This window comes from Xyrauchen texanus, chromosome 28 (genome assembly GCF_025860055.1).
Source record: "Xyrauchen texanus isolate HMW12.3.18 chromosome 28, RBS_HiC_50CHRs, whole genome shotgun sequence".
Taxonomy (NCBI): Eukaryota; Metazoa; Chordata; class Actinopteri; order Cypriniformes; family Catostomidae; genus Xyrauchen; species Xyrauchen texanus.
In genome coordinates this window covers 34,986,655-35,009,107 of record NC_068303.1, presented here as the reverse complement: position 1 = coordinate 35,009,107, position 22,453 = coordinate 34,986,655, and the positions used below count along the sequence as shown (strand labels likewise).

Here is a 22,453-nt window from a genome sequence, read left to right as displayed (position 1 = left end):
AGATGGCTTCTTTTCTGTGTCACAAGGCCTTTCACAAGCTTAATCTCTGTTTATCTTCACAGAAATGTGCAGATCATGTTGTGTGTTCATGATCATACTGAAATTGAGATCACTCACATACTTCAGATCTGTAAACCAATTTATTTATTTATTTCTTTCAGTGAGCTGCTTCAGTCACTGGACATGTGTGACCATGATCCTGTGGCTATTGCCAGATGCTTTGTGCTCAAGGTGAAGTTGAACGTTTGCTACAGAAACTCAGAATGTTCCACATCAGAATTGAGAATTACCCTTAAATGTTTCCTTAATTCAGGATAGAATTTAGAACCAACTCAAACCACACATACACAAACATCAGGGACTCCTGATGGCCTTAGATGGAATGTGTTAAGCCAAACTTTTTATATATACAGTACAGTGTGTGTGTGTGTGTGTGTGTGTGTGTGTGTGTGTGTGTGTGTGTGTATATATATATATATATATATATATATATATATATATATATATATATATATATATATAAATAATATACACTTATCAGCCACAACATTAAAACCACTGGCAGGTGAAGTGAATAACATTTATTAGCCCGTTACAATGGCACCTGTCAAGGGGTGGGATATATTGGGCAGCAAGTGAACAGTCAGTTCTTGAATTTCATGTGTAGAAAGCAGGACAATTGGGCAAGGGTAAGGATCTGAATGACTTTGACAAGGGCCAAATTGTGACCGGGTCTGAGCATCTTCAAAACGGCAGGTCTTGTGGGGTGTTCCTGTTATGGAGTTGTTAGTACCAAAAGTGGTCCCTGGAAGGACAACTGGTGATCTGGTGACATGGTCAGCTCAGTGATGTCCATGGGGAGCGAAGTCTAGCGCAGATGGAAGTTATACTTACACAAACATGTTCTGAGGGCAGAACGAAATATGATTGTTCACCAAAATAATCAATCAAAACATAAGTTTAGCCCGATCCCACATTAAGTTCCGATCCCACAGAAGTGCTCAGTTAGTGTGTGTGTATAAATATACTGTGTATATATATGATTGATTGCTGTTTGGAAAGCATGACTGACTGTTTTTTCTCCCTATTTTTAGCGTGAATATTTTGACATCTACACACAATATTGTACCAACTACCCAAAGTAAGTAAAGACACTCAGGATTTGTTGTGTTAGAACATCATAACATTATGGTGATGTGTCTGTGACCTGTGAAAGTGAGTGGTCAGATTATTGTGATTTCCTGCATTTGAACATTCTAAGTAATATAATATACAGCAGTGCGATACTCTCCATTTCAGTTCAGCTCAAATTCGGCAGCTAATGTGACACTGCCACCTACCTGTGATGAATTGCATAAGAATCATATTTCACCCCAAAGTTTAAATTATAACATGTTCATTTATATTTTGCATGGTGAAATTGAAATGATGTATGTATCACATGTTTCTCTGATGTTCTGAACCTCATTTGAATGTGCAGTAAACTTCTGAACCTGTAGCTTATCTCTGGTTTGCTCATATATTCCTGTTGTTTAAAGTATTATTCATTCCCTGTGTAAACTCCTTTGTGTATTATCAGATGGTTAATGGTTAATGTTTTGTGTGAGTTAATGTTTATCAGTGTGTATAGTCATATATGTGTCAGTGTGTTTTGTTTTTGACCTTTGACCTCTCTGTCCTCAGCTCTGTGGGTGCTCTCACGGACTGCATGAGAAACAAAACTCTGGCCAAGTTCTTCAGGGAGAGGCAAGCTACTCTAAAGCGAACTCTTCCTCTGGGATCTTACCTGCTCAAGCCTGTTCAGAGGATACTCAAATATCACCTCCTGCTTCAGGTTAACCAACCACGATATAGTATAATAGTATTGCACAGCAAGCATTTGCAGTCATTTTACACTGACGGCTGGTGACATACTTTACTAATTTACAACTGGACAAGTTTATCAGACAACCCATACAAAAAAGTACTTTGGAAGTATAATGTTATAGCAGGTACCATTTAGCATGCTAAAATCCCTTTTAAAGCATATCTATTAAAAATGTTAACACCTCAAAAAATCTAGATCAACTTGCTTAAAATGATAAAATGTTTAATGTTGGCAAAGTATTGAAAGAGTTTCAGAAAATTAGCTTGTTTATTGGTGTGTACATTTGAGGCTTGTATTTTTTGGACTTCATCCGCCATTTATGTGGATGTGTTCATGTTGTTTCGTTGTAGGAGATCGCAAAGCACTTTGATTCAGAGGAGGAGGGTTATGAGGTGGTGGAGGAGGCCATATACACTATGACTGGTGTAGCGTGGTATATAAACGACATGAAAAGAAAACATGAGCATGCAGTCCGCCTCCAGGTGGGCTCCCAAACTCTGTTGAAACTTTTCACACTTTATTTAATTTGTCTACTAACAATGTCCAATAGTGAATATTCATTCATCGCGAGAGAATTCTGAATTTTTTTCCTATAGCATCATGAGCAAATGTCATATCACATCTCAAATGAATGTTCATTTTGTGGTGGAAATTAATAAAAAAAAATGGCAGACTCGTAATGCGTTTACGTCATGTTGGAGTTACACGATTGCAATTTGTAAAAGGCTTTCACGTCTTCGTAGAACTTCAATTACAAGTTGTAAACTCTGAATTCTGTAAAAGCAATCATGCCAATATGGCAGCGGCCGCAACAGTTAACAGGTAAATTTCACCAAAACGTTCAAATTCTCTCATCATTTACACACCCTCATGCCATCCAAGATGTGTATGGCTTTCTGTCTTTTGCAGAACACAAACAAAGATGTTTAGAAGAATATCTCCGCTCTGTTGATCCAGTTAACAGGGTCCAAAATGTTGAACCTTAAAAAGCACATAAAGGCGGCATAAAAGTAATCCATACGACTCCAGTGGTTAAATCCATGTCTTCAGAAGAGATATGATAGGTGTGGGTGAGAAACAGATCAATATTTAAGTCCTTTTTACTGAAAATTCCCTCCTGCCCAGTAGGTGGCGAAATGCACAAAGAATCCAAATCGCCAAAAACAAAGAACACTTATGAGAAAAGAGCGCTTAGGAGGGCTGCTTTAAATTTTAGATTTATAGTAAAAAAAAGGACTTAAATATTGATCTGTTTCTCACACACACCTATCATATCTCTTCTGAAGACATTGATTTAACCACTGGAGTTTGTATTTATTACTTTTATGCTGCCATTATATGCTTTTTGATCTTCAAAGTTCTGGACCCTGTTGAATTGAATGGTATGGACCTACAGTTGAAACCAGAAGTTTACATACACTCAGGTTGAAGTCATTAAAACAAATTTTTTTAACCACTCCACAGATTTAATATTAGCAAACTATAGTTTTGGCAAGTCGTTTAGGACGAGTTATTTTTACAACAGTTGTTTACAGACAGATTGTTTCACTTTGACTTTATCACAATTCCAGTGGGTCAGAAGTTTACATATAATAAGTGAACTGTGCCTTCAAGCAGCTTGGAAAATTCCAGAAAATTATGTCAAGCCTTTAGACAATTAGCCAATTAGCTTCTGATTGGAGGTTTACTGAATCGGAGTTGTACCTGTGGATGTATTTTAAGGCCTACCTTCAAACTCAGTGCCTGTTTGCTTGACATCATAAGAAAATCCAAAGAAATCAGCAGAAAGAAAATGGTGAACCTCCACAAGTCTGGTCCATACTTGGGAGCAATTTCCAAATCCCTGAAGGTACCATGATCATCTGTACAAACAATAATTAGCAAGTATAAACACCATAGGACCACGCAACCATCATATCGCTCCGGAAGGAGTGGCATTCTTTCTCCTAGAGATGAATGTAGTGTGGTGCCAGAAGTGCAAATCAATCCCAGAACAACAGCAAAGGACCTTGTGAAGATGCTGGAGGAAACAGGAAGACAAGAATCTATATCCACAGTAAAACGATTCCTATATCTACTTGCTGCTCAGCAAGGAAGAAGCCACTGCTCCAAAACCACCATAAAATAGCCAGACGACAGTTTGAAAGTGCACATGGGGACAAAGATCTTACTTTCTGGAGAAATGTCCTCTGGTCTAATTAAACAAAAATTTAATTGTTTGGCCATAATGACCATCGATATGTTTGGAGGAAAAAGGGTGAGGCTTGCAAGCATGAATCATGGAGGTGGCAGCATCATGTTGTGGAGGTGCTTTGCTGCAGGAGGGACTGGTGCACTTCACAAAATAGATGGCATCATGAAGAAGGAAAATTTTGTGGATATATGGAAGCAACATCTCAAGACTTCAGCCAGGAAGTTAAAGCTTGGTCGCAAATGGGTCTTCCAAATGGACAATGACCCGAAGCATACCCCCAAATTTGTGGCAAAATGGCTTAAGGACAACAAAGTCAAGGTATTGGAGTGGCCATCACAAAGCCCTGACCTCAATACGATGGGCAGACCTGAAAAAGCATGTGCAAGCAAGCAGGCCTACAAACCTGATTCAGTTACACCAGTTCTGTCTGTAGGAATGGGGCAGAATTCCAGCAACTTATTGTGAGAAGCTTGTGGAAGGCCACCCAAAACGTTTGACCAAAGTACAAACAATTTAAAGGCAATGCTACCAAATACTAACAAAGTGTGTGTAAATGTCTGACCCACTGGGAATGCGATGAAAGAAATTAAATCTGAAATAAATCATTCTCTCTACTATTATTCTGACATTTCACATTCTTAAAATAAAGTAGTGATCCTAACGGACCCAAGACAGGGAATGTTTTCTATGATTAAATGTCAGGAATTGTGAAAAACTGAGTTTAAATGTATTTGACTTCAACAATACATAACTGTAGCTAATGCTAACTTCTTAGCTAGCATTTTATGCATTGATATAAATAATTTTCAAACAACACATTTTATTATAGTTTAAGAAATGTAATAATATTTGATGATGATTTTAAGATTGAAGATCACGGTATAGGACAAGGATAAAACAATTATTAGAAGTATTTGAAAAGTAGCAAAAATAAACAATAGCATGGTAAACATTTCCCAAGACCTTCATATAACAAACCGTAACAGGTTTAAATCTGTTAGTTTTTATAAAAATCAACCGCTTGGACATAAATGTGTCAGATGTTGAAGAAACACTATTTGTTCCCTTAATGTCAATCTCAGGAGGTTCAGTCTTTGCTCATTAACTGGAAGGGACCTGATCTGACTACATATGGAGAACTGGTCCTGGAGGGCACCTTCCGTGTCCATCGTGCCAAGAATGAGCGGACGCTCTTCCTCTTCGACCGCATGCTTCTCATCACTAAACGGCGAGGAGAACATTACGTCTATAAGACCAACATCTCGGTACGGCATCATCCGTATTTGTAGCAGAGGAGTGATTCATTTTTAGTTCATTCAAAATATGAACATTCTGCACTAACGCATCATTAAGCTCCTTTTTGGTTATGTCGTCATGGAAATGAAGTTGTTGTCTTTCTTGTTTCTCTCACTGCAGTGCTCAACACTCATGCTGATTGAGAGTGCCAAGGACTCACTGTGCTTCAGCGTCACTCATTACAAGCATCCCAAACAGCCTCATACTGTCCAGGTGTGGCCTCAATGATCGGTCTAGACATGTATACAAATCCTTATGCTAAAATTGAGTCATCATACGGGCCCCTTGAACGTTTGCTGAAGCCCCCTGGATGAGAACCACATTTCTAAAAGAAATAGTTCACCCAAAAATGATAATTCTGTAATTATTTAGTCACCCTCTTGTTGTTTTCAGTTTTCTGATGTTTACGTACAGTTTCTGTACTGCCATTGTATGTAAAAGAGTATGAAAATTCTCTTTTTATTTCATGGAAAAAACTACAACATGCATACATACATTAAATCTTTACTTGTACATAATGTTTTGTTCCATTAGGCTCGGACAGTGGAGGAGAAAAAATTATGGGCTCATCATATCAAACGTCTCATTCTTGAGAACCATCAGGCTGTTATACCACAAAAGGTACAATATGTAACCATTAAACAACCTCTATTGGGATTTCTGATTTAAAAATCTTGCATTCATTTTGGCTATTTTTCTTTTAGGCAAAGGAAGCAATCTTGGAGATGGATTCTATTTGTAAGTATCTGTAAACATGGTTTAATATTGTATCCATTTCATTAGTTATTCATGAAAAACAAATAAATGTCTATATGCTCAAAAACCTTGTTCAATATGTCATTAACCTCTTCAACTCTGCAGACCAGCCGGTGGGTCCAAAAGGGGGCACTATGTTGCGCAGAAAGTTTTCGCTTGAAAACAAAAGTACATTTAGGATGCATAAAATAACAAAATAAGGCCTGAAAACATTTGCGTCATTAATCAGCACCACCTAGAGGTCATGCGATAGAAATATTAATATGAATAGAATATAAGTCTTTCAAATTGCACTAACAAATCATATATCAAATGAAAGGTATCATTCTCAGAAATGAGACTGTACTGTTTATTTTGTTGCCTTAATTCCACAGTCTGAAATATTTTCAAAGTAATCACATAGTGAAATACAAGATATCAAATAGAAACATATATTTTACGCACCTATCACTGCTGTTGTCACTTATATCTGTTTTTATCTTCAAAAAAATGGGCCATTTTTTACCAGTCTGTGAGCTTGCTTGTGTGAATAATCCAATGTTAGATCTTAGATGTCCTAAACAAAATATGCAGTCCAGCAGAAAAAGCATGCTAAACTAATCATCTGAAACATATGTTATCTACTACTGATGATAAAAAGTTTGCGACGGGGATGAACTCAGCTTTTTAATGACATCTAGACTGAGCTTCTAGTCCACTCAGAGGCCGAGATATTTAATGAAACAAGGGGATTGGTGCATGAACTGAAAATTAGGCTAAGGACGAGCAAATCTGTGAGGGCTAAGATGCATTAGAGTGCATTTGGGGGGGTTCTGAAACAATTAGATTTTTGGCAATTAGTCCACTGTATGTGTGAATGGTGTGCTTTTAAATTTGAGTGTAAAAAAAATGCAGGCTGCAACCCAAAAATGCCTTGTAGATGAAGAGGTTAAGAAGTATGTTAATATTTAATGCTTAATATTTGTACATATTAAAATTGTAATTTTGTATTAAAGTCACATGATATTTCTAACTATTGAATGTAAAACACAATGCAGACCGTTAGTACATTTTACAACGTTTGTTAATTATGAAATTATGAAAGTTATTTAAAGTTTTGCCAACCATTTTTTAACCTGTATTAAAAAAAATAATGGACCTGTTTTGATATTCCATTTTTTATCATTATTATTTTGTTACTAACAGATAAAAAGTACAGGTACAGCCCTGAGAGACTAAAGAAGTCTGTGTCATGTCAATTAGAGGAGTTCTCGAACACTAGAGCGGGCCGGAGACAGTCAGGTGTGTGTCCAGAATGTGTTTTATTTATTCATATTTTTGAATACAAAAGTTAGTAGTTTTCACAAAAATTCATATTGATGACAAATTGGTATTTTTCTATCTTTCAACAGAACCATCTAAAGAGATCCTGAAGAGCAGTAAAGGTAAATCTCCATATGTTCATTCTATTCCCACTGGAATATAATAAGAGACAATCGTTATCTTTCAGACTAAACAGTAAATAATTGAATGCTGTTGCCATATAATAAAGATACTTCATATCATTCATTTCATATATTAAACTAGTCTGAAATTATAACAAGAATAGTGGTTTAAAACATTGTTAATTTGGTATTTGACTTATAGTAAAGGTGAAGTGTGTACTTTCTGCTGTTTCCCGTACACTTGGTTTGATAGCATCACAGAGCCATAGTGTTTACAATTTTTGGGAATCTACCTACAAATGGTTTGGAGATAGGAGAAAGCATATTTTAACATCCAAAAATTATTTATCTTGTAGACAGAAAAATCTACCTTCATATTGACTAACATTCTCTTTCTTCTTGTCTGATGTCTGGTCTGCTGTCTGGGTAAATTCTTCAGCATTATTGAAGGTAAGAAGCCAAGAAATCAATCAAAGGCTGAGCAGAAATGAACTGTCAACACACAACTGTAGTTAATATTGATAACAAGCCATAAAGAAATGCCTAGAGAGCACACGTTTGCCAATAACAGATGACAAACAGATATTTACAGCTTAAGAACATATTGTATGTTCTTTTGGTTTGATGGATTTAAGGTTTTTAGAATGAGGTCAATGACTTGCAAAAGACTGGATGTGCCATTCCCCAAGGGCAAATCTTTAAAGGAACAGTTCACCCAACATTTAAAATTCTGTCTTCATTTACTCCTTGTGTTACATTATTTATATATAATTTTCCAGTGAAACAAAAAAGTAGAAAAGAAGAATTTTAAATGTAAAAAGAGCCGAAAAAATAATAGCACACAGTATTTTTTTATTATTTATCTCTTTTTATATTTCTTTTTCTCCCCAATTTGGAATGCCCAATTCCCCATGCGCTCTAAGTCCTCGTGGTGGCGTAGCGACTCGCCTCAATCTGTGTGGCGGAGTACGAATCTCAGTTGCCTCACGTCTGAGATGTCAATCCATGCATTTTATCACGTGGCTTGTTGAGCATGTTACCGTGGAGACATAGCATGTGTGGAGGCGTCATGCTGTTCTCCATGGCATCCACACTCAACTCCCCACGCGCCCTACCGAGACCTAGAACCACATTATAGCGACCACGAGGAGGTTACCCCATGTGACTGTACCCTCCATAGCTACCAGGCCAATTTGGTTGCTTAGGAGACCTGGCTGGAGTCACTCAGCACACCCTGGATTCGAACTCGTGACTCCAGGGGTGGTAGTCAGCGTCAATACGCACTGAGCTACTCAGGCCCCCAGCATACATTATTGGCAGAATTTCAATTTAGGGTGAACTATTCCTTTAACACAAATGAGCCCAGGGAAATGTTTTTTTCATCTAATGTTAGCAACATTGTGGATTTTGGTCACGTGTTTGTACCTTGTAACATGGATAAATTTTGACCTGATGCCTCAGCATGCAGACAGCGAGGGGGCTTTGCCTGCTGACAGGCAGCCTTTACAGGCCACGGCTAGCGTCAGCACTCTTGGTTCAAGTATAAGCGAGTATGAGGCTGACAGACCTGCCCAAGAAGAGGAAGACACTCTAGAAGCCATGATTCCCAGTGATAATGAAGAGCCGGCCCCTGGCTCGCCCTCCCCGAAGTGCAGGTTAACCCAAGAGGATGATGAAGATGCAGAGGGCGAGGGAAGTGACTGTGACGATATTCTAATGGAGGACAACCAGGTAGCTGACTTTGCCAGTTCCATGCTGGCTGCCATTTCCTGCTGGCACTATAGAGCCAAGGCTTTGCTTTCTATGGGCTTCACAACGGTGAGGTTTTCTGCCACAAAGGGTATATTATCGTACCCCCACCTGCCCTGCATCATGTCTGCCAAACCTCCTTACATGTTGCATGTGCTCTCACAGAATGCCTCGATCCACTAACAACTAATGAGATGCTAACACAGTAAATCACCTACAGCTGCTAGAGGAACTGAACAAATTGTAAGGATTTAACTTAAAGCATGAATGCCACCTTTCACTCAATGCATCATCAAACAATGCATGGATCACACATGTGCTTAGAAATGCGGTCACTGGTTTGCTGCAATTCACTGGAGTTATGATAAACATCTAGCGATGGTGTTGTTAGGATATGCAGTCTGTACAGGTGATGATCATGTAGTATTTCAGTGTTTCTGAATGTAAATGTTTTTATTATTATTATTATTTAATAAATGATAATTGGTTTGAAATGACTTATAAAGAATGTTTAGCAGTGATGTTGTTTTAAATCAGTATTGACCCTGCTTACTTTATTAAGACACATTCCTGGTCTTGTTATACATGATTGATCTGCACATATTATTCCAAAGGGGGGTAAAGTGTCAGTTTTTCATCAAAATGTAATAGTTTGTTCTGTCTTTTAAACAACTTTGCTTTTGCTATAAAATCACAAATCCTTCTTATTTTTCAACCCCTCCCCTCCAACCACCTGTCAATTAGAGACCACTTTTCACCATCCAGTCCATTCCCAATGGATAGAATCATATCCTACCCTTTAATTATTGATTTATTTGTTTAAAGGGATAGTTCACCCCAAAATGAAAATTCTCTCATCATTTACACACCCTCATGACATCTCAGATGTGTGTGACTTTTATTCTTCTGCTGAAAACAAATGAAGATTTTTAGAAAATTGTTTCCGCTGTGTAAGTCTTTGAAGGTCCAAAAAGCATATAAAGGAAGCTTAAAAGTAATCCATATGACTCCAGTGGTTAAATCCATGCCCTCAGACGCGATATGATAGGTGTGGGTGAGAAACAGCTCAATATTTAAATCCTTTTTGACTATAAATCTCCACTTTCACATTATTCTTCTGTTGTTTTTGGCGATTCGCATTCTTCACATCGCCACCTATCAGGCAGGGAGGAGACTCTATAGTAAAAAAGGACTTAAATATTGATCTGTTTCTCACCCACACTTATCATATCGCTTCTGAAGACATGGAGTACAGGGTCAGCCATGATATGGTGCCCCTGGAGCAGATAGGGTCAAGGGCCCAACAGTGGTGTCTTGGCGGTGTTGGGGCTTGAACCCCCTACCTTCTGGTCAGTAGCCTTAACCGCTGAGCCACCACTACCACTGAGTTCTGGCCACCATTCACTTGCATTGTATGGACCTACAGAGCTGACATATTCTAAAAATCTTTGTTGATGGCATGAGGGTGAGGAAATGATGAGAGACATTTTTGGGTGAATAGTCCCTTTAATATTCTGTACACTTGTATATTTTTCAGATAAAATGAGTTACGACTGTCATTTTATGTTGACTTGAACTCTAAGACTTGCATGTCATAGGAATTGTTCTGTTTCTACACTGACAGTTTCAAACATGTCCATTTGTTTGTGATAATGGACAGCTTGTTATAAGATGCTTGAACTAAATTATCAGTTTTTATTAATCAATAATATTACTAATGATTTACTTAAACTATCTCTAGATTGAGAATAATTATTACTATAGTTGTTTTGCTTATGTAACACTTTACATATTCTAGTAATTTAATGTGACTTGGTTTAATGTGTCAAACATCCATAAATCCATGTTTTTTCTTTTATGTTAGGATGAAGAGGGGTGTGAAGTAACTGAGAATAACTTCATAAGAGAGAATGGCCCATCAACTGAACAAGAAGAGACTAACTCAGAACAGGTTGTTAACCTTGTCCCATTTCTAATACTATTAGTACTTTAAACCTAGAACTATTATTGTATTGATTGATTGCAATTTGCTTTTGTTAAGTAAACAGTAAACCATAAATGGATTAAGTGACACCAATCTGGTCTTGCCTCTCTACTTGAGTCTCTACGTTTAAATTACTGTTGATCTACATGTATATTCTCAAGATATTGAGATAATTATAACTTTAATTGCATGGCTTTCTGCTTGCACCATAGTTTTAGCTCTGTAGTTATAATTATAATGCTTAAAAACAAACCCAATGGTCAAGCTTGTAACTGCAATTTGGCTTTCCCTTACTAGATACTTGAAGACAAGTCTCAAAACCTGAACATTACCTCTTACTGGGATTCCACCGAGAAACTAAAGCCAGGCATCACTTCTGATCCAGAATTTATAGAGATGGACCAACAGGTTACAAATATTCATGATCTGGAGTCAGCAGGGGACAAAGATGACCAGGAAGGTTGCAAAGAAGAGACCTTGGCTCAGTTACAGCAAGACAACACACCCTGTGAGTCATCAGAGGAAGACGAGGATGCAGAGAAGACAGACACCAGTAGCATTCTTCCATCATCTGTGCTGGACAGGGCCAGCGTTATTGCTGAACACTTTGTCTGTAACGCACGACGTAGTAGCATCAGCACAGAAGAGGTGCGCTCCCTCGGTTGCCCATCTCCACGTCTTCTCAGCAGAACTGGAAGCATTCTAAGTCTGGGAGACGCCCATGAGCGGCCACACCGTCTGGCTAGCACCTGCTCTGAGTCACATGGCGTTCCATTGACTCAAGAAGCCCTTGGAGAAGCAGAATTTACGATCATGTCCTCAAGAGATGACAGTCTTTTTGACTCTGAACAAAGCATCAATAGAAGAAGGGATTCTGTGCTTTCAAGGCAAGACCAACTACTCATTGACAAGATTAGAAGCTACTATGAAAACGCAGAACACCAGGATGCTACTTTTAGCCTAAAGCGTAGAGAGAGCCTCACTTACATTCCTAGTGGACTTGTGAGAACTTCAGTTAGCCGTTTCAACAGCATTCCTAAGGATAATGGCCTTGACCCTGAAGTGACCACCAATTCAACTGGACCTGATAAAGCACATACCCCGGCCATAGAATCTCATTTGTTTACTTCAGCTCCATCAGAGCCAAATATGAATACAAATTCTGCTTCTCTGGAACGTTCTATCAGTGCTTCCATAGATTTAACTGGGTTTGACAAATCCAGCGACCTGTTTAACTCTGATGTAGATGGTTCTACGAAACCCCAATCCACCAATGACCAACTGGAAAGCCACCAAGAAGAGGTTTTCCGCCCCTCCTCTGAGATGATCAAAGTCTGGCAGGACATGGAAAGAGAGGTCACTAGATGTCAAGGGGACCTCAAGGCACTGCGACCCCAAAGGACTTATTATTTTAGAGGTGCCAGTCCCAGGCTCTCCAGGAATGGTCAAAACCAGGGCAAAACCAGTGAAAAAGGTGGTGATGGCCTGATGATTCTCGAAGATTCAGATCTTAGCACTATCACAGAGGAATCCTCCACACCATCACCTCTCAAGGAAAAGATCTTAAACCATGAAACCAGTGATAATGAAGGTATCAGTCCCAGACTTAGGGAGGATGAAGGGAGACCCATTAAAGCTTTAGCCCCTCGAGTTATTCAGTTGAGGGCAGAAGCTGAAGAAGAGAAAGACTCAGGTTCTCAGTCAGTAGAAGATGCAAATTCAGCCCAAAACAAAGTTTTCCATCTTGCAAGGAAGTATAGTAAGCGCATCAAGTGCACACAACCAGTGCTGAGATACAGGAATCAGGAGGGCGATACGATGATGGCCAAGATGAACCTGTTATCGGTTGTGGAAGAAAAGCCAGAGAAGGAGGCCAAAGGTAGAATGAATCAAATTTGACTATTGACTAGGGCTTATTAATTCAGTGTGATCGATTATATTATATAGAAATATTCCTACCATTGGTGCAATTCAAGCTAAAATACCACCTGTTTTCAGCAGGGGGCAGTAAGCAAAACTCCAGCTGTATAGGCAACGTGCAGCTGTACAGACAAAAAACCACACTCAGGCTTCTCTTCTTGTTGACACTAGCGAAAGCACAATATGAAAACGCGTTCTTGAAATTAAACACCTAAAAACTTTGATTATGATGCGACGCAACCAAAGTGAGATGCTCAAAAAGGGGTTGTCTGACACATGTGTACGTAAACTAGACTGAAGACCAATGATAGACTCGTGTTCGATAATATGGAAATAAACAATATTTTGCCTTATAAAGTCACAATTTGTCTATCAACACTTAATTGGTCTGGCACAATAATGTAGTTCATTTGAATTATTTATGTTTTATATAATATTTCATTATAAACGTAATTATTTAATTATGATATATTTTAATTGTTATTATTTGAGGACCTTTCTCAGCAAATATTTATATATTCTATTAATTTGATTAATTCCTCACACATCATGTCATTAATTTGATTAATTTGAATTGATTGACAGCCATACTAATGACTATTATCCATTATTATATTCTTTATTATATTATTCTACGCTATTATACCATTTCCACACTATGGAAATGTTGGCGTTTCACATAAGAATGGACCCAGACCTGAATGTGAGTTTGCTGAAGCAATGCTGAAATAGATATTTGGGAATGACATTATTAAGGTTCCCACGCATCCTGGAATTTTGCAATGCAGTTTTCCAGTCACGGAAATGTAATGGATAATGTAAAAAAAATACCGAAATGAGGGGGGCCTGGGTAGCTCAACGAGTATTGACGCTGACTACCACCTCTGGAGTTGCGAGTTTGAATCCATTGTGTGCTGAGTGACTTCAGCCAGGTCTTCTAAGCAACCAAATTGGCCTGGTTGCTAGGGAGGGTAGAGTCACATGGGGAAACCTTATCGTGATCGCGATTAGTGGTTCTCGCTCTCAATGGGGCGTGTGGTAAGTTGTGTGTGCATCGCAGCGAGTAGCATGAGCCTCCACATGCTGTAAGTCTCCGCAGTGTCATGCACAACAAGCCACATGATAAATTGCGTGGACTGACAGTCTCAGAAGCTGAGGCAACTGAGACTTGTCCTCCGCCACCCGGATTGAGGTGAGTAACGACGCCACCACGAGGACCTACTAAGTAGTGAATGAACATTACATTTATATATAGTTTATATATTTATATAATTGGCCATTCCAAATTTGGAGAAAATGGGATAAGTATATATATATATATATTCAATTTAATCTATATTCAAACATATAACAATCTCAAATTTAATTTTTTGTTTGTTTGTATTTGCTGCTTTGATTCACAGGTAAACCAAACCTGATGCTGTCCCTCACTCCATACAACCAAGGTGACTATGATGGAGACCAGAAGGCCCAGGTTATGACCCCAAGCCCGATCCACACTCCTAATTCTGCCAGTAGCCCCAGAGTCTTGTCTCCACACCTGTCCCGCTCCAGGAGTCCGCTTAGTCCCTCACCATCTGAGAACTTCAACTGGCCAGACGTCCGCGAGCTTCGCTCAAAGTATTCTCATTTGGGCAGCTCATCTACACAACCACTACTCGGCCAAAGTCGCTCTGAGCCAGAGAGGATGTTTGACGGCGGTTCAAGAAGACATTCGAGCTGCACTTCCAGCAATGTGACTAATGGCTCCACAGACACTTCAACTCACAAAACTCATATGGGAAGAGATAAAGAAGATGGGTTGGCTCGAACCCAGCGTGCTGGTTCTTTGGACCAAAAATTGGGTGGTTTGTACCTAAGCGATCTGCACAATCTTCAGAGTAATAATGGCAGCAGTGGCTACTACGTTTCTGGTCGTGCCACCCTTGCCAATGAGAAGAGCATCATTGTGGTTGAGAAACTGCCTGAGGAAACACCACCAGCAGAGATGGATCAGCCTGTGAAAGAGCTACAGAGACAGGAAATAACTACAGATGGAATGGACGACAGATATGTGCAAATTCGTTCACCGACTTCTCGTGAGAAGATCTCAATCATGGCTGTCATTGACCGCTGTCAGGCCTATCAGGAGTCGGAGGAGTATCGTCTGAGAGAAGAGGGAGGGTCGAGAGCAGAACCGTTGCCAAAGATGAATAGATACCAAGAACCTGAGAAGGCTCCATCCACTAGTGAACACTTGGATGATGCCCTTAAAAATGCTGTGGATTCTGGGAAAAGGGCTGATGCTAGTCAACAGAGTGTTGTGAAAAACCTTAGGGAGAAATTTCAAAACTTAAGATAAAAAGAGGCTAGAACCCTGTGTATATCTGTATATTTTGGCTCCACTGTGTTTTATTAATTCTTTCTCTCTCTTTTTTTTTTAACACTGATACCACTGAAGGTATGGTCAGTACATATATCGTGCTCTAGCTGAACGAATCATTTCACAGATTTAAACCTCAAAACTAATATTCATTATAGTGCAATTTTACTGGTATTTTGGACTCTGTGTAATTCATGTTGCCTACTGATATTGAGAAACCTATGGATTTTTTCTGTCTGAATGTTGGACAGAAAGTGTAAATATTGTTGTACATGCATTCTTTGTTTTACCATTCTGATATTTAATTGTAGATATATCTATATGAATTTGATAGTCACTTTACATTATTGTAAAGGGAAAGCTTTTTCTTGTTTATGAGTCTTTAAAATTTGTCTATGATATTTCCAAGTAATTTGATAAAATAGTTCAAAAATGAAAATTCTCTCATCATTTACACACCTTCATGCCATCCCAAATGTGTATGACTTCCTTTCTTCTGCTGAACACAAAGATTTTAAGAAGAACTTCTCAGTTCTCTAGGTTTATACAATGCAAGTCAACAGGGTCCAAAACTTTGAAGCTCAAAAAGCATACTGTGTAAAGGCAGGGCAAAAGTAATCCATATGACTCCAGTGGTTAAATCCATGCCTTCAGAAGTTATATGATAGGTGTGGGTGAGAAACAGATCAATATTTAAGTCTCTTTTTACTGTAAATCTCCACTTTCACTTTCACTTCTTTTGTTTTTGGCGATTCACATTCTTTGTGCATATCGCCACCTGTTGGGCAGGGAGGAGAATTTAAAGGAAAAAGGACTTAAATATTGATATGTTTCTCACCCACACCCATCATATTACTTCTGAAGGCCTGGATTTAACCACTGGAGTCATATGGATTGCTTTTATGCTGCATTTATATGCTTTTGAGCTTCAAAGTTCTTGCCACCATTCACTTGAATTGTATGGACCTACAGAGCTGAAATATTCTTCTAAAAATCTTTGTGTTCTGCAGAAGAAAGAAAGTCATACACATCTGGGATGGCATGTGGGTGAGTAAATGACAAGAGAATTTGCATTTTTGGGTGAACTATTCCTTAAATCTAAGGTGTCAATTGCAAGTTATGAAGTCTACAAAATAAGCCCTGGTAAAGTAGTGCAATTCCAGTCTAACAAAGACTCTATAGGGGGCAAACCACTCGAAACTGGGTTGTTGTTGTTGTTGTTTTCCACATTTGTGCTTTTGGCATTCTTCTCACAATCCAGAGGGATTCATTTCCTCATTTGGTATGTTTTCTTTTCACTTTTATTTGGGAAAAGGCACGTTTAAATTCTTAGTTAATGTCAGGCATGGTGTTTTCCCCTTCGTAACTAAACATTGTCTTTGTCTGATTTTGATTTTGGAATAGCTTACTATTTGTACAGGAAATCAGATCCTAATGTTTTAAGATTACTTTGAACTTAGGATAATTGTTTTAAGAACAAGTAGTATGACACTAATTTCTGTGATATTTTAAGCTTGTCGTGTGTCATTGTTGTGGCGCATAATGCAGTATATCTGGCATTAACGTCAGATTTTGGGGAAGGTCACAATATAACCTTACACTATTAATCATTGGTTTAGGCAGCCCATGATTCATGCTGATAGATTGTGTGCTCTGTAATTTTCTTTAATGGCTGCTTTCTAATTCATCGTGTCTCTTTGTGTTATTTATTTAGATACTGTACATTTCCTTATCTGTCTGGCTTCATATTAATGCAGCAGAGTCTATATAGTTTATAGGGGCTTTGTATAGGCTCAGAAAGTTGCAACTTCTGAAATTCACTCCATAATAAAGCAAAGAAATCTCAACTCTGCGTGGAGTTTTCAGATTGTTGTACTTCCAATATGAATGAGGTCAGTGGGACTCATAGTAGCCTATGCAAATGTTTTTTTTAATTTTTTATCTAAAGCAAATCTTATGTGGATGAACCAAGAGCATTTATGACTCCTTTCAACCCAGTTTCCTGGGTGTAAATGATAAAATTAGAACTGGATAACGCCTCAGATATTTAATACACGTTTGAGTAATATTTAACACTCATGCAAATTTCTCATTCAAATATGAAACTGAAATATCAACATTTTCCAAAGTTCAACACAGCACTACTTATATGGAAATATAAATGATGTCAGCTTTTCCCTGGCTGAATCTTTCTAAATAGAACAATGATGCAGTGCTGATTAGGAAAGGTGAGGAAACAGCGCCATGCAATGGTCGAATCTGGTATAGACCGGCTAGACTGGAAATGGAAAGCAGTCCTATGCAGTGCAGTTATTCATGAACTATGCTATTGCAGTGATGCCAGTCAAAAGGTATGTTCACAAGACATGTATTTTTTTTTTAACATAAAATATGTTATGCTATCAAAGTAACATACATAGATTTGTGGAATTTGATACACTTAAAATAGATATCCTCTTTGATACTTTAAAGGGACAGTTCACCAAAAATGAAAATTCTCTCATCATTTACTCACCCTCATGCCATCCCAGATGTGATTGACTTTTTTCTGCTGACCACAAACACATTTTTTTAGAAGAATATCTCAACTCTGTAGGTCCATACAATGCAAGTCAACAGGGTCCAAGCATAAAAGCCATCAATACAACTCCAGTGGTTAAATCAATGTCTTCAGAAGCAAAATGATAGGTGTGGGTGAGAAACAGATCAATGTTTAAGTCCTTTTTACTATTAATTCTCCTTCTTGGTGAATAGGTGGTGATATGCATGAATAATGGGAATCAGCAAATATAAAATAAGAAGAATGTGAAATTGGAGATTGATAGTAATAATCATACATATTGATCTGATTCTCACCTATGCTTATCATATCACTTCTGAAGATCAGGAGTTTTATGGATTAATTTTATGCTGCCTTTATAAGCTTTTTGGATCTTCAAAGTTTTGGTACCCATTCACTTGCATTGTATTGACCAACAGGGCTGAGAAATTCATAAGCATGAATTCATTTCAGCAGAAGAAAGATGGTTATATACATCTGGGATGGTATAATGAACATGAGATTTGGGTCAACTATGCCTTTATGTCCTTTTTAGTGTGAATTCTCCTTCCTGCCCAGTAGGCGGCGATATGCAAGAAAAAAAATGGCAAAAAACAAAAGAACTCTTAGAAGAGAAGAGCACTTAGGAGAGTTGTTTGAAAGTGGAGATTTATAGTAAAAAAAGAACTTCATAACTGATCCGAAACCCTTACAAAGACATGAGGTGTTTTGTCGTGCAAGTAGTGTGTTTACACTAATTCAGTCACGAAAACTCTCGGAAAGATTTTGCATGTTAATGTGGGTATGACATATTGACAGTATATTGGTCTTGTGGACTAGAACACGCTACTGCTGTCGAGCAAGTACGGAGATGCACTTACAGGGGGTTTTGTAGAGTCCACGCCTTGGCGGGTCAGTGCTATTTTGGTGGAACACGGAGGACCAACAGCATTAGGCAGGTAGTAATAATGTTTTAGTTCATCTGTGTTTATAGTGTGTGTGTGCGCGTGCGTGTGTTTACTGACGTCACTGAAAATACACATTTGGCCCACATAATATTACTTAAAATCTTCAAAAATTGCAATGTGTCCCATGAGTTGTTATCATGAACAAGATTTTTTAACAGTTTTCATCACAAGTATTTCCTGCTCTAATATATTTTTTCTGTAACTAGTTTGTAGTTAAGTAGTTGTAAAGGGGTTAATGGAAAGGAGTCGTCGAGAACCGGCTTAACGATATAAATAATAATTTAAAGAAGAACTAAACAATAAGACAAACACACAAAGGTGTCGGACAGCTGCCCGTAAATCTCTCTTTGTCCCACTACAGTCTCCAGTTGGACTTTATCCCTCTCTGAGGCGTGATTAGCCTGATTAGCGGCCGGGTGTGTAGCATCACAACCCGGCCCCGCCCTCCGCCCTGTCACATTAGTTTATGTTTACATTAACAGTGAAAAAACAGTTAATGGTTCAAATCAATTTATTACAAATGTGATGAAAAATCATACACACTTTGGATGAGGCATAAAATGATATCAGTGACATTCTTTCAAATTTTATAGCAAAATGAACTTACATTTCTCATTGCTTATCGTCACGTTCCTAAAATAATTGCCTAAGTCATTTTTTGACAAAAATGATTTTTTTGCATAAGTCATCTCCTCATGATGCTGGCCACCTTTGGTAAAATCGCCCACATCCTCAGTTGAACAGATCACGCAATTCTACCTTTTTGAGTGACATTATCAATAAATATCATATATTCAATTATTGGTTCAGTGTTTTGTGTTTTCTGAGAAAAGTGAAAAAATGACTTAGGCAATTATTTTAGGAAGGTGACGTTATGATAAAAGGAAAAAAGTAGAGAATAAAAATGCAAATAAATAGAGTTTAGCAAAAACAGTTTGGATTTTCAGCTGTTTGCAAGTATATGTATGTATGTTTTTTAAGTGTAGACACGTTTACTGTAATGGAGGTACATTAAATATAGATGTAAAAGTGACTAACCTGTCTCAGGAATTCAAGGGAAGGGAAGTTAAACATGTAGGAGGTTGTCTTCATCAAGGGCAAAGCCAGTGATATAAATACAGTACATACAAAGACTGCTCAAAACACGATTCAGACTTAAATTTGTGTTTTCAGCTTCACTTCTGAATATAGTTGACAAGTTCAAAGCTGGAAATGAATTTGAAGGCCTATTGTTGATGGTGACTCAAAGAAAACTGTACAATAAATGCAGGAACACAAAACAACAATTGCATCATGAGTCACCATATATACGGCTATATTTACTAGGTGTTATAAATGGTAATGTTTACCAATCGCTGCAGTACTGTTCTTTTTATGGAGAAACACACAGCTGGTAAACAAGTCACAGCTTTGGCCCACTTACATTACATATGGTACACATGCAATATTTATAAAATAATTATTTAATTTGCATTTGCATTCTTTCATACATCAAACCATTCATAACAGACAGCCAAAACTAAAGTAAACTGTTTGGATGGTAAGATGCTAAACCATAAAACACATACAGTATATACAATCTTTGGCCACACTTTATATTAGATGGTCTTAACTACTATGTACTAACATTAAATACATACAAGACTATGTATTTACTGTGTAACTACATGTTGTTCTGCAAAATTCCCACATTTGCTGCTACTGAGGTTGAGGTACGGGTAGGTTTAGGAGTAAGGGTAGGGTTAGGGTTAGGGTTTGGATTAGGGGTTAGAGTTGAAGTTAACAGTGCAACTACAAATGTAACTAAATGAAAGTACTTTAAATGTAATTACAATACAACAACATGTGCGTACATAATAAGTACATTGTATCAAATGGTTAAGCACATAGTAGTTAAGGCCACCTAATATAAAGTGGGTCCCAATCATTTCTTAGTGCAGATATTTAGGAATAGCTTTTTTGCAAGGGTGATCTCCCTCATGCAATAACAACAGGATTGCTCGATGAATGTTCATAAATAAAAAGTGCTGTAATGGTAAGTCACAATTACTGACACAAAGCAGGTAATACAATCCTAATATAGTGCAAGTTAATAATACAAAAATAAAAAATAAATGGAATCCCCAGTGTTGATGGGCAGATTTAAAAAAAAAATTGTGTGTGTAATTTAAGGGCATTTTGAAAATTGCATGAGGTGCAATGAGACTTACACTGTATTTTTAACTACAATTGTTCTATTGATCTGATTTGTGCCATTAGTTGACTGCACATTCACATTACATGCCAGGCTCAAACTAAAATACAACAGAAGAGTTAGTAATATTTAAAACTCCCTAAATACAGCTTTATTTGTGACGTTATTGTTTTTGATCTGATTGGCCAATTGAAACTCTGTTCATTTTAGGACATTCAAAATCACAAATACATACAGTAAACAACGCCTACATGGCTAAAATACAAACAAGAGAGCGCTAGCTTGTAACATTCAGTTGTTTTTTGTTCCTTTAAGTGAAGCAGAGCAACAATCACACTCAAAGATAGTTCTTTGTCATCCAAAATGAACAAAAACAATCACTTTGTTGTATACAATCATAAAAGCATCAAATATATTGGGGCAGAGTGAAGGTAACCCTTTTTCACCTCTAACACACAGCAACAACACTCCACTGCATCACACATGATTCTATTATGATCTAGCACTAAGCACCCGCTCACACACTCAACACCAAAGAAATACAAGTATATGTTCACAATGTTCACAGTACACTTAGCCTATCTTAACAATCAATGCCACTTTTTAACATCATTTTAACCTATTTTATGATCTATGTGGGAATTAAACCGCAGCCATATTTTCAGAAGCACCAATTACTAATCTTTCATGACACCAATCATTTAAAACAATCATTAAAGGACTCACTTAAAGGGATAGTTCACCCAAAAATGAAAATTCTCATCATTTATTCACCCTCATGCCATCCAAGATGTGTGACTTTCTTTTTTTGCAGTACACAGACAAAGATATTTAGAAAAAATATTTCAACTCTGTTGGTCCTTACTATGCAAGTGAATGGTGACCAGAACTTTGAAGGTCTATAAAGCACATACAGGTAGCATAAAAGTAACCTATAAGACTCCAGTGGTTAAGTCCATTTTTACTATAAATCTCCACATTGTCTTCCACATTCCTATTCTTTTGTTTTTGGTGATTCCTATTCTTTGTGCATATCACCATCTACTAGACAGGGAGAAGAATGTAAAGTAAAAACCGACTTAAATATTGATCTGTTTCTCACCCACACCTATCACATCACTTCTGAAGACATGGATTTAACCACTGGAGTCATATGGATTACTTTTATGCTGCCTTTATATGCATTTTAGACCTTCAAAG

The 22,453-nt window shown here is 37.7% G+C and overlaps 1 protein-coding gene across 1 annotated transcript in view; it reads left to right on the top strand.

The window, feature by feature from the left end:
• Positions 1 to 17,398, top strand: part of LOC127622096 (pleckstrin homology domain-containing family G member 3) — a 38,112-nt gene extending 20,714 nt beyond the window's left edge. Inside the window, exons 4-18 of the mRNA XM_052096028.1 lie at positions 162 to 231; positions 1,095 to 1,141; positions 1,684 to 1,834; positions 2,218 to 2,349; positions 5,144 to 5,326; positions 5,478 to 5,570; positions 5,892 to 5,978; positions 6,062 to 6,095; positions 7,299 to 7,394; positions 7,505 to 7,537; positions 7,977 to 7,987; positions 8,999 to 9,355; positions 11,151 to 11,237; positions 11,568 to 13,149; positions 14,594 to 17,398. Coding sequence (XP_051951988.1) covers positions 162 to 231; positions 1,095 to 1,141; positions 1,684 to 1,834; positions 2,218 to 2,349; positions 5,144 to 5,326; positions 5,478 to 5,570; positions 5,892 to 5,978; positions 6,062 to 6,095; positions 7,299 to 7,394; positions 7,505 to 7,537; positions 7,977 to 7,987; positions 8,999 to 9,355; positions 11,151 to 11,237; positions 11,568 to 13,149; positions 14,594 to 15,531 — 3,901 coding nt within the window. The 3' untranslated portion in view covers positions 15,532 to 17,398. The remainder of the gene's footprint in view (positions 1 to 161; positions 232 to 1,094; positions 1,142 to 1,683; positions 1,835 to 2,217; positions 2,350 to 5,143; positions 5,327 to 5,477; positions 5,571 to 5,891; positions 5,979 to 6,061; positions 6,096 to 7,298; positions 7,395 to 7,504; positions 7,538 to 7,976; positions 7,988 to 8,998; positions 9,356 to 11,150; positions 11,238 to 11,567; positions 13,150 to 14,593) is intronic.
• The last annotated feature ends 5,055 nt before the right edge of the window (positions 17,399 to 22,453 follow it).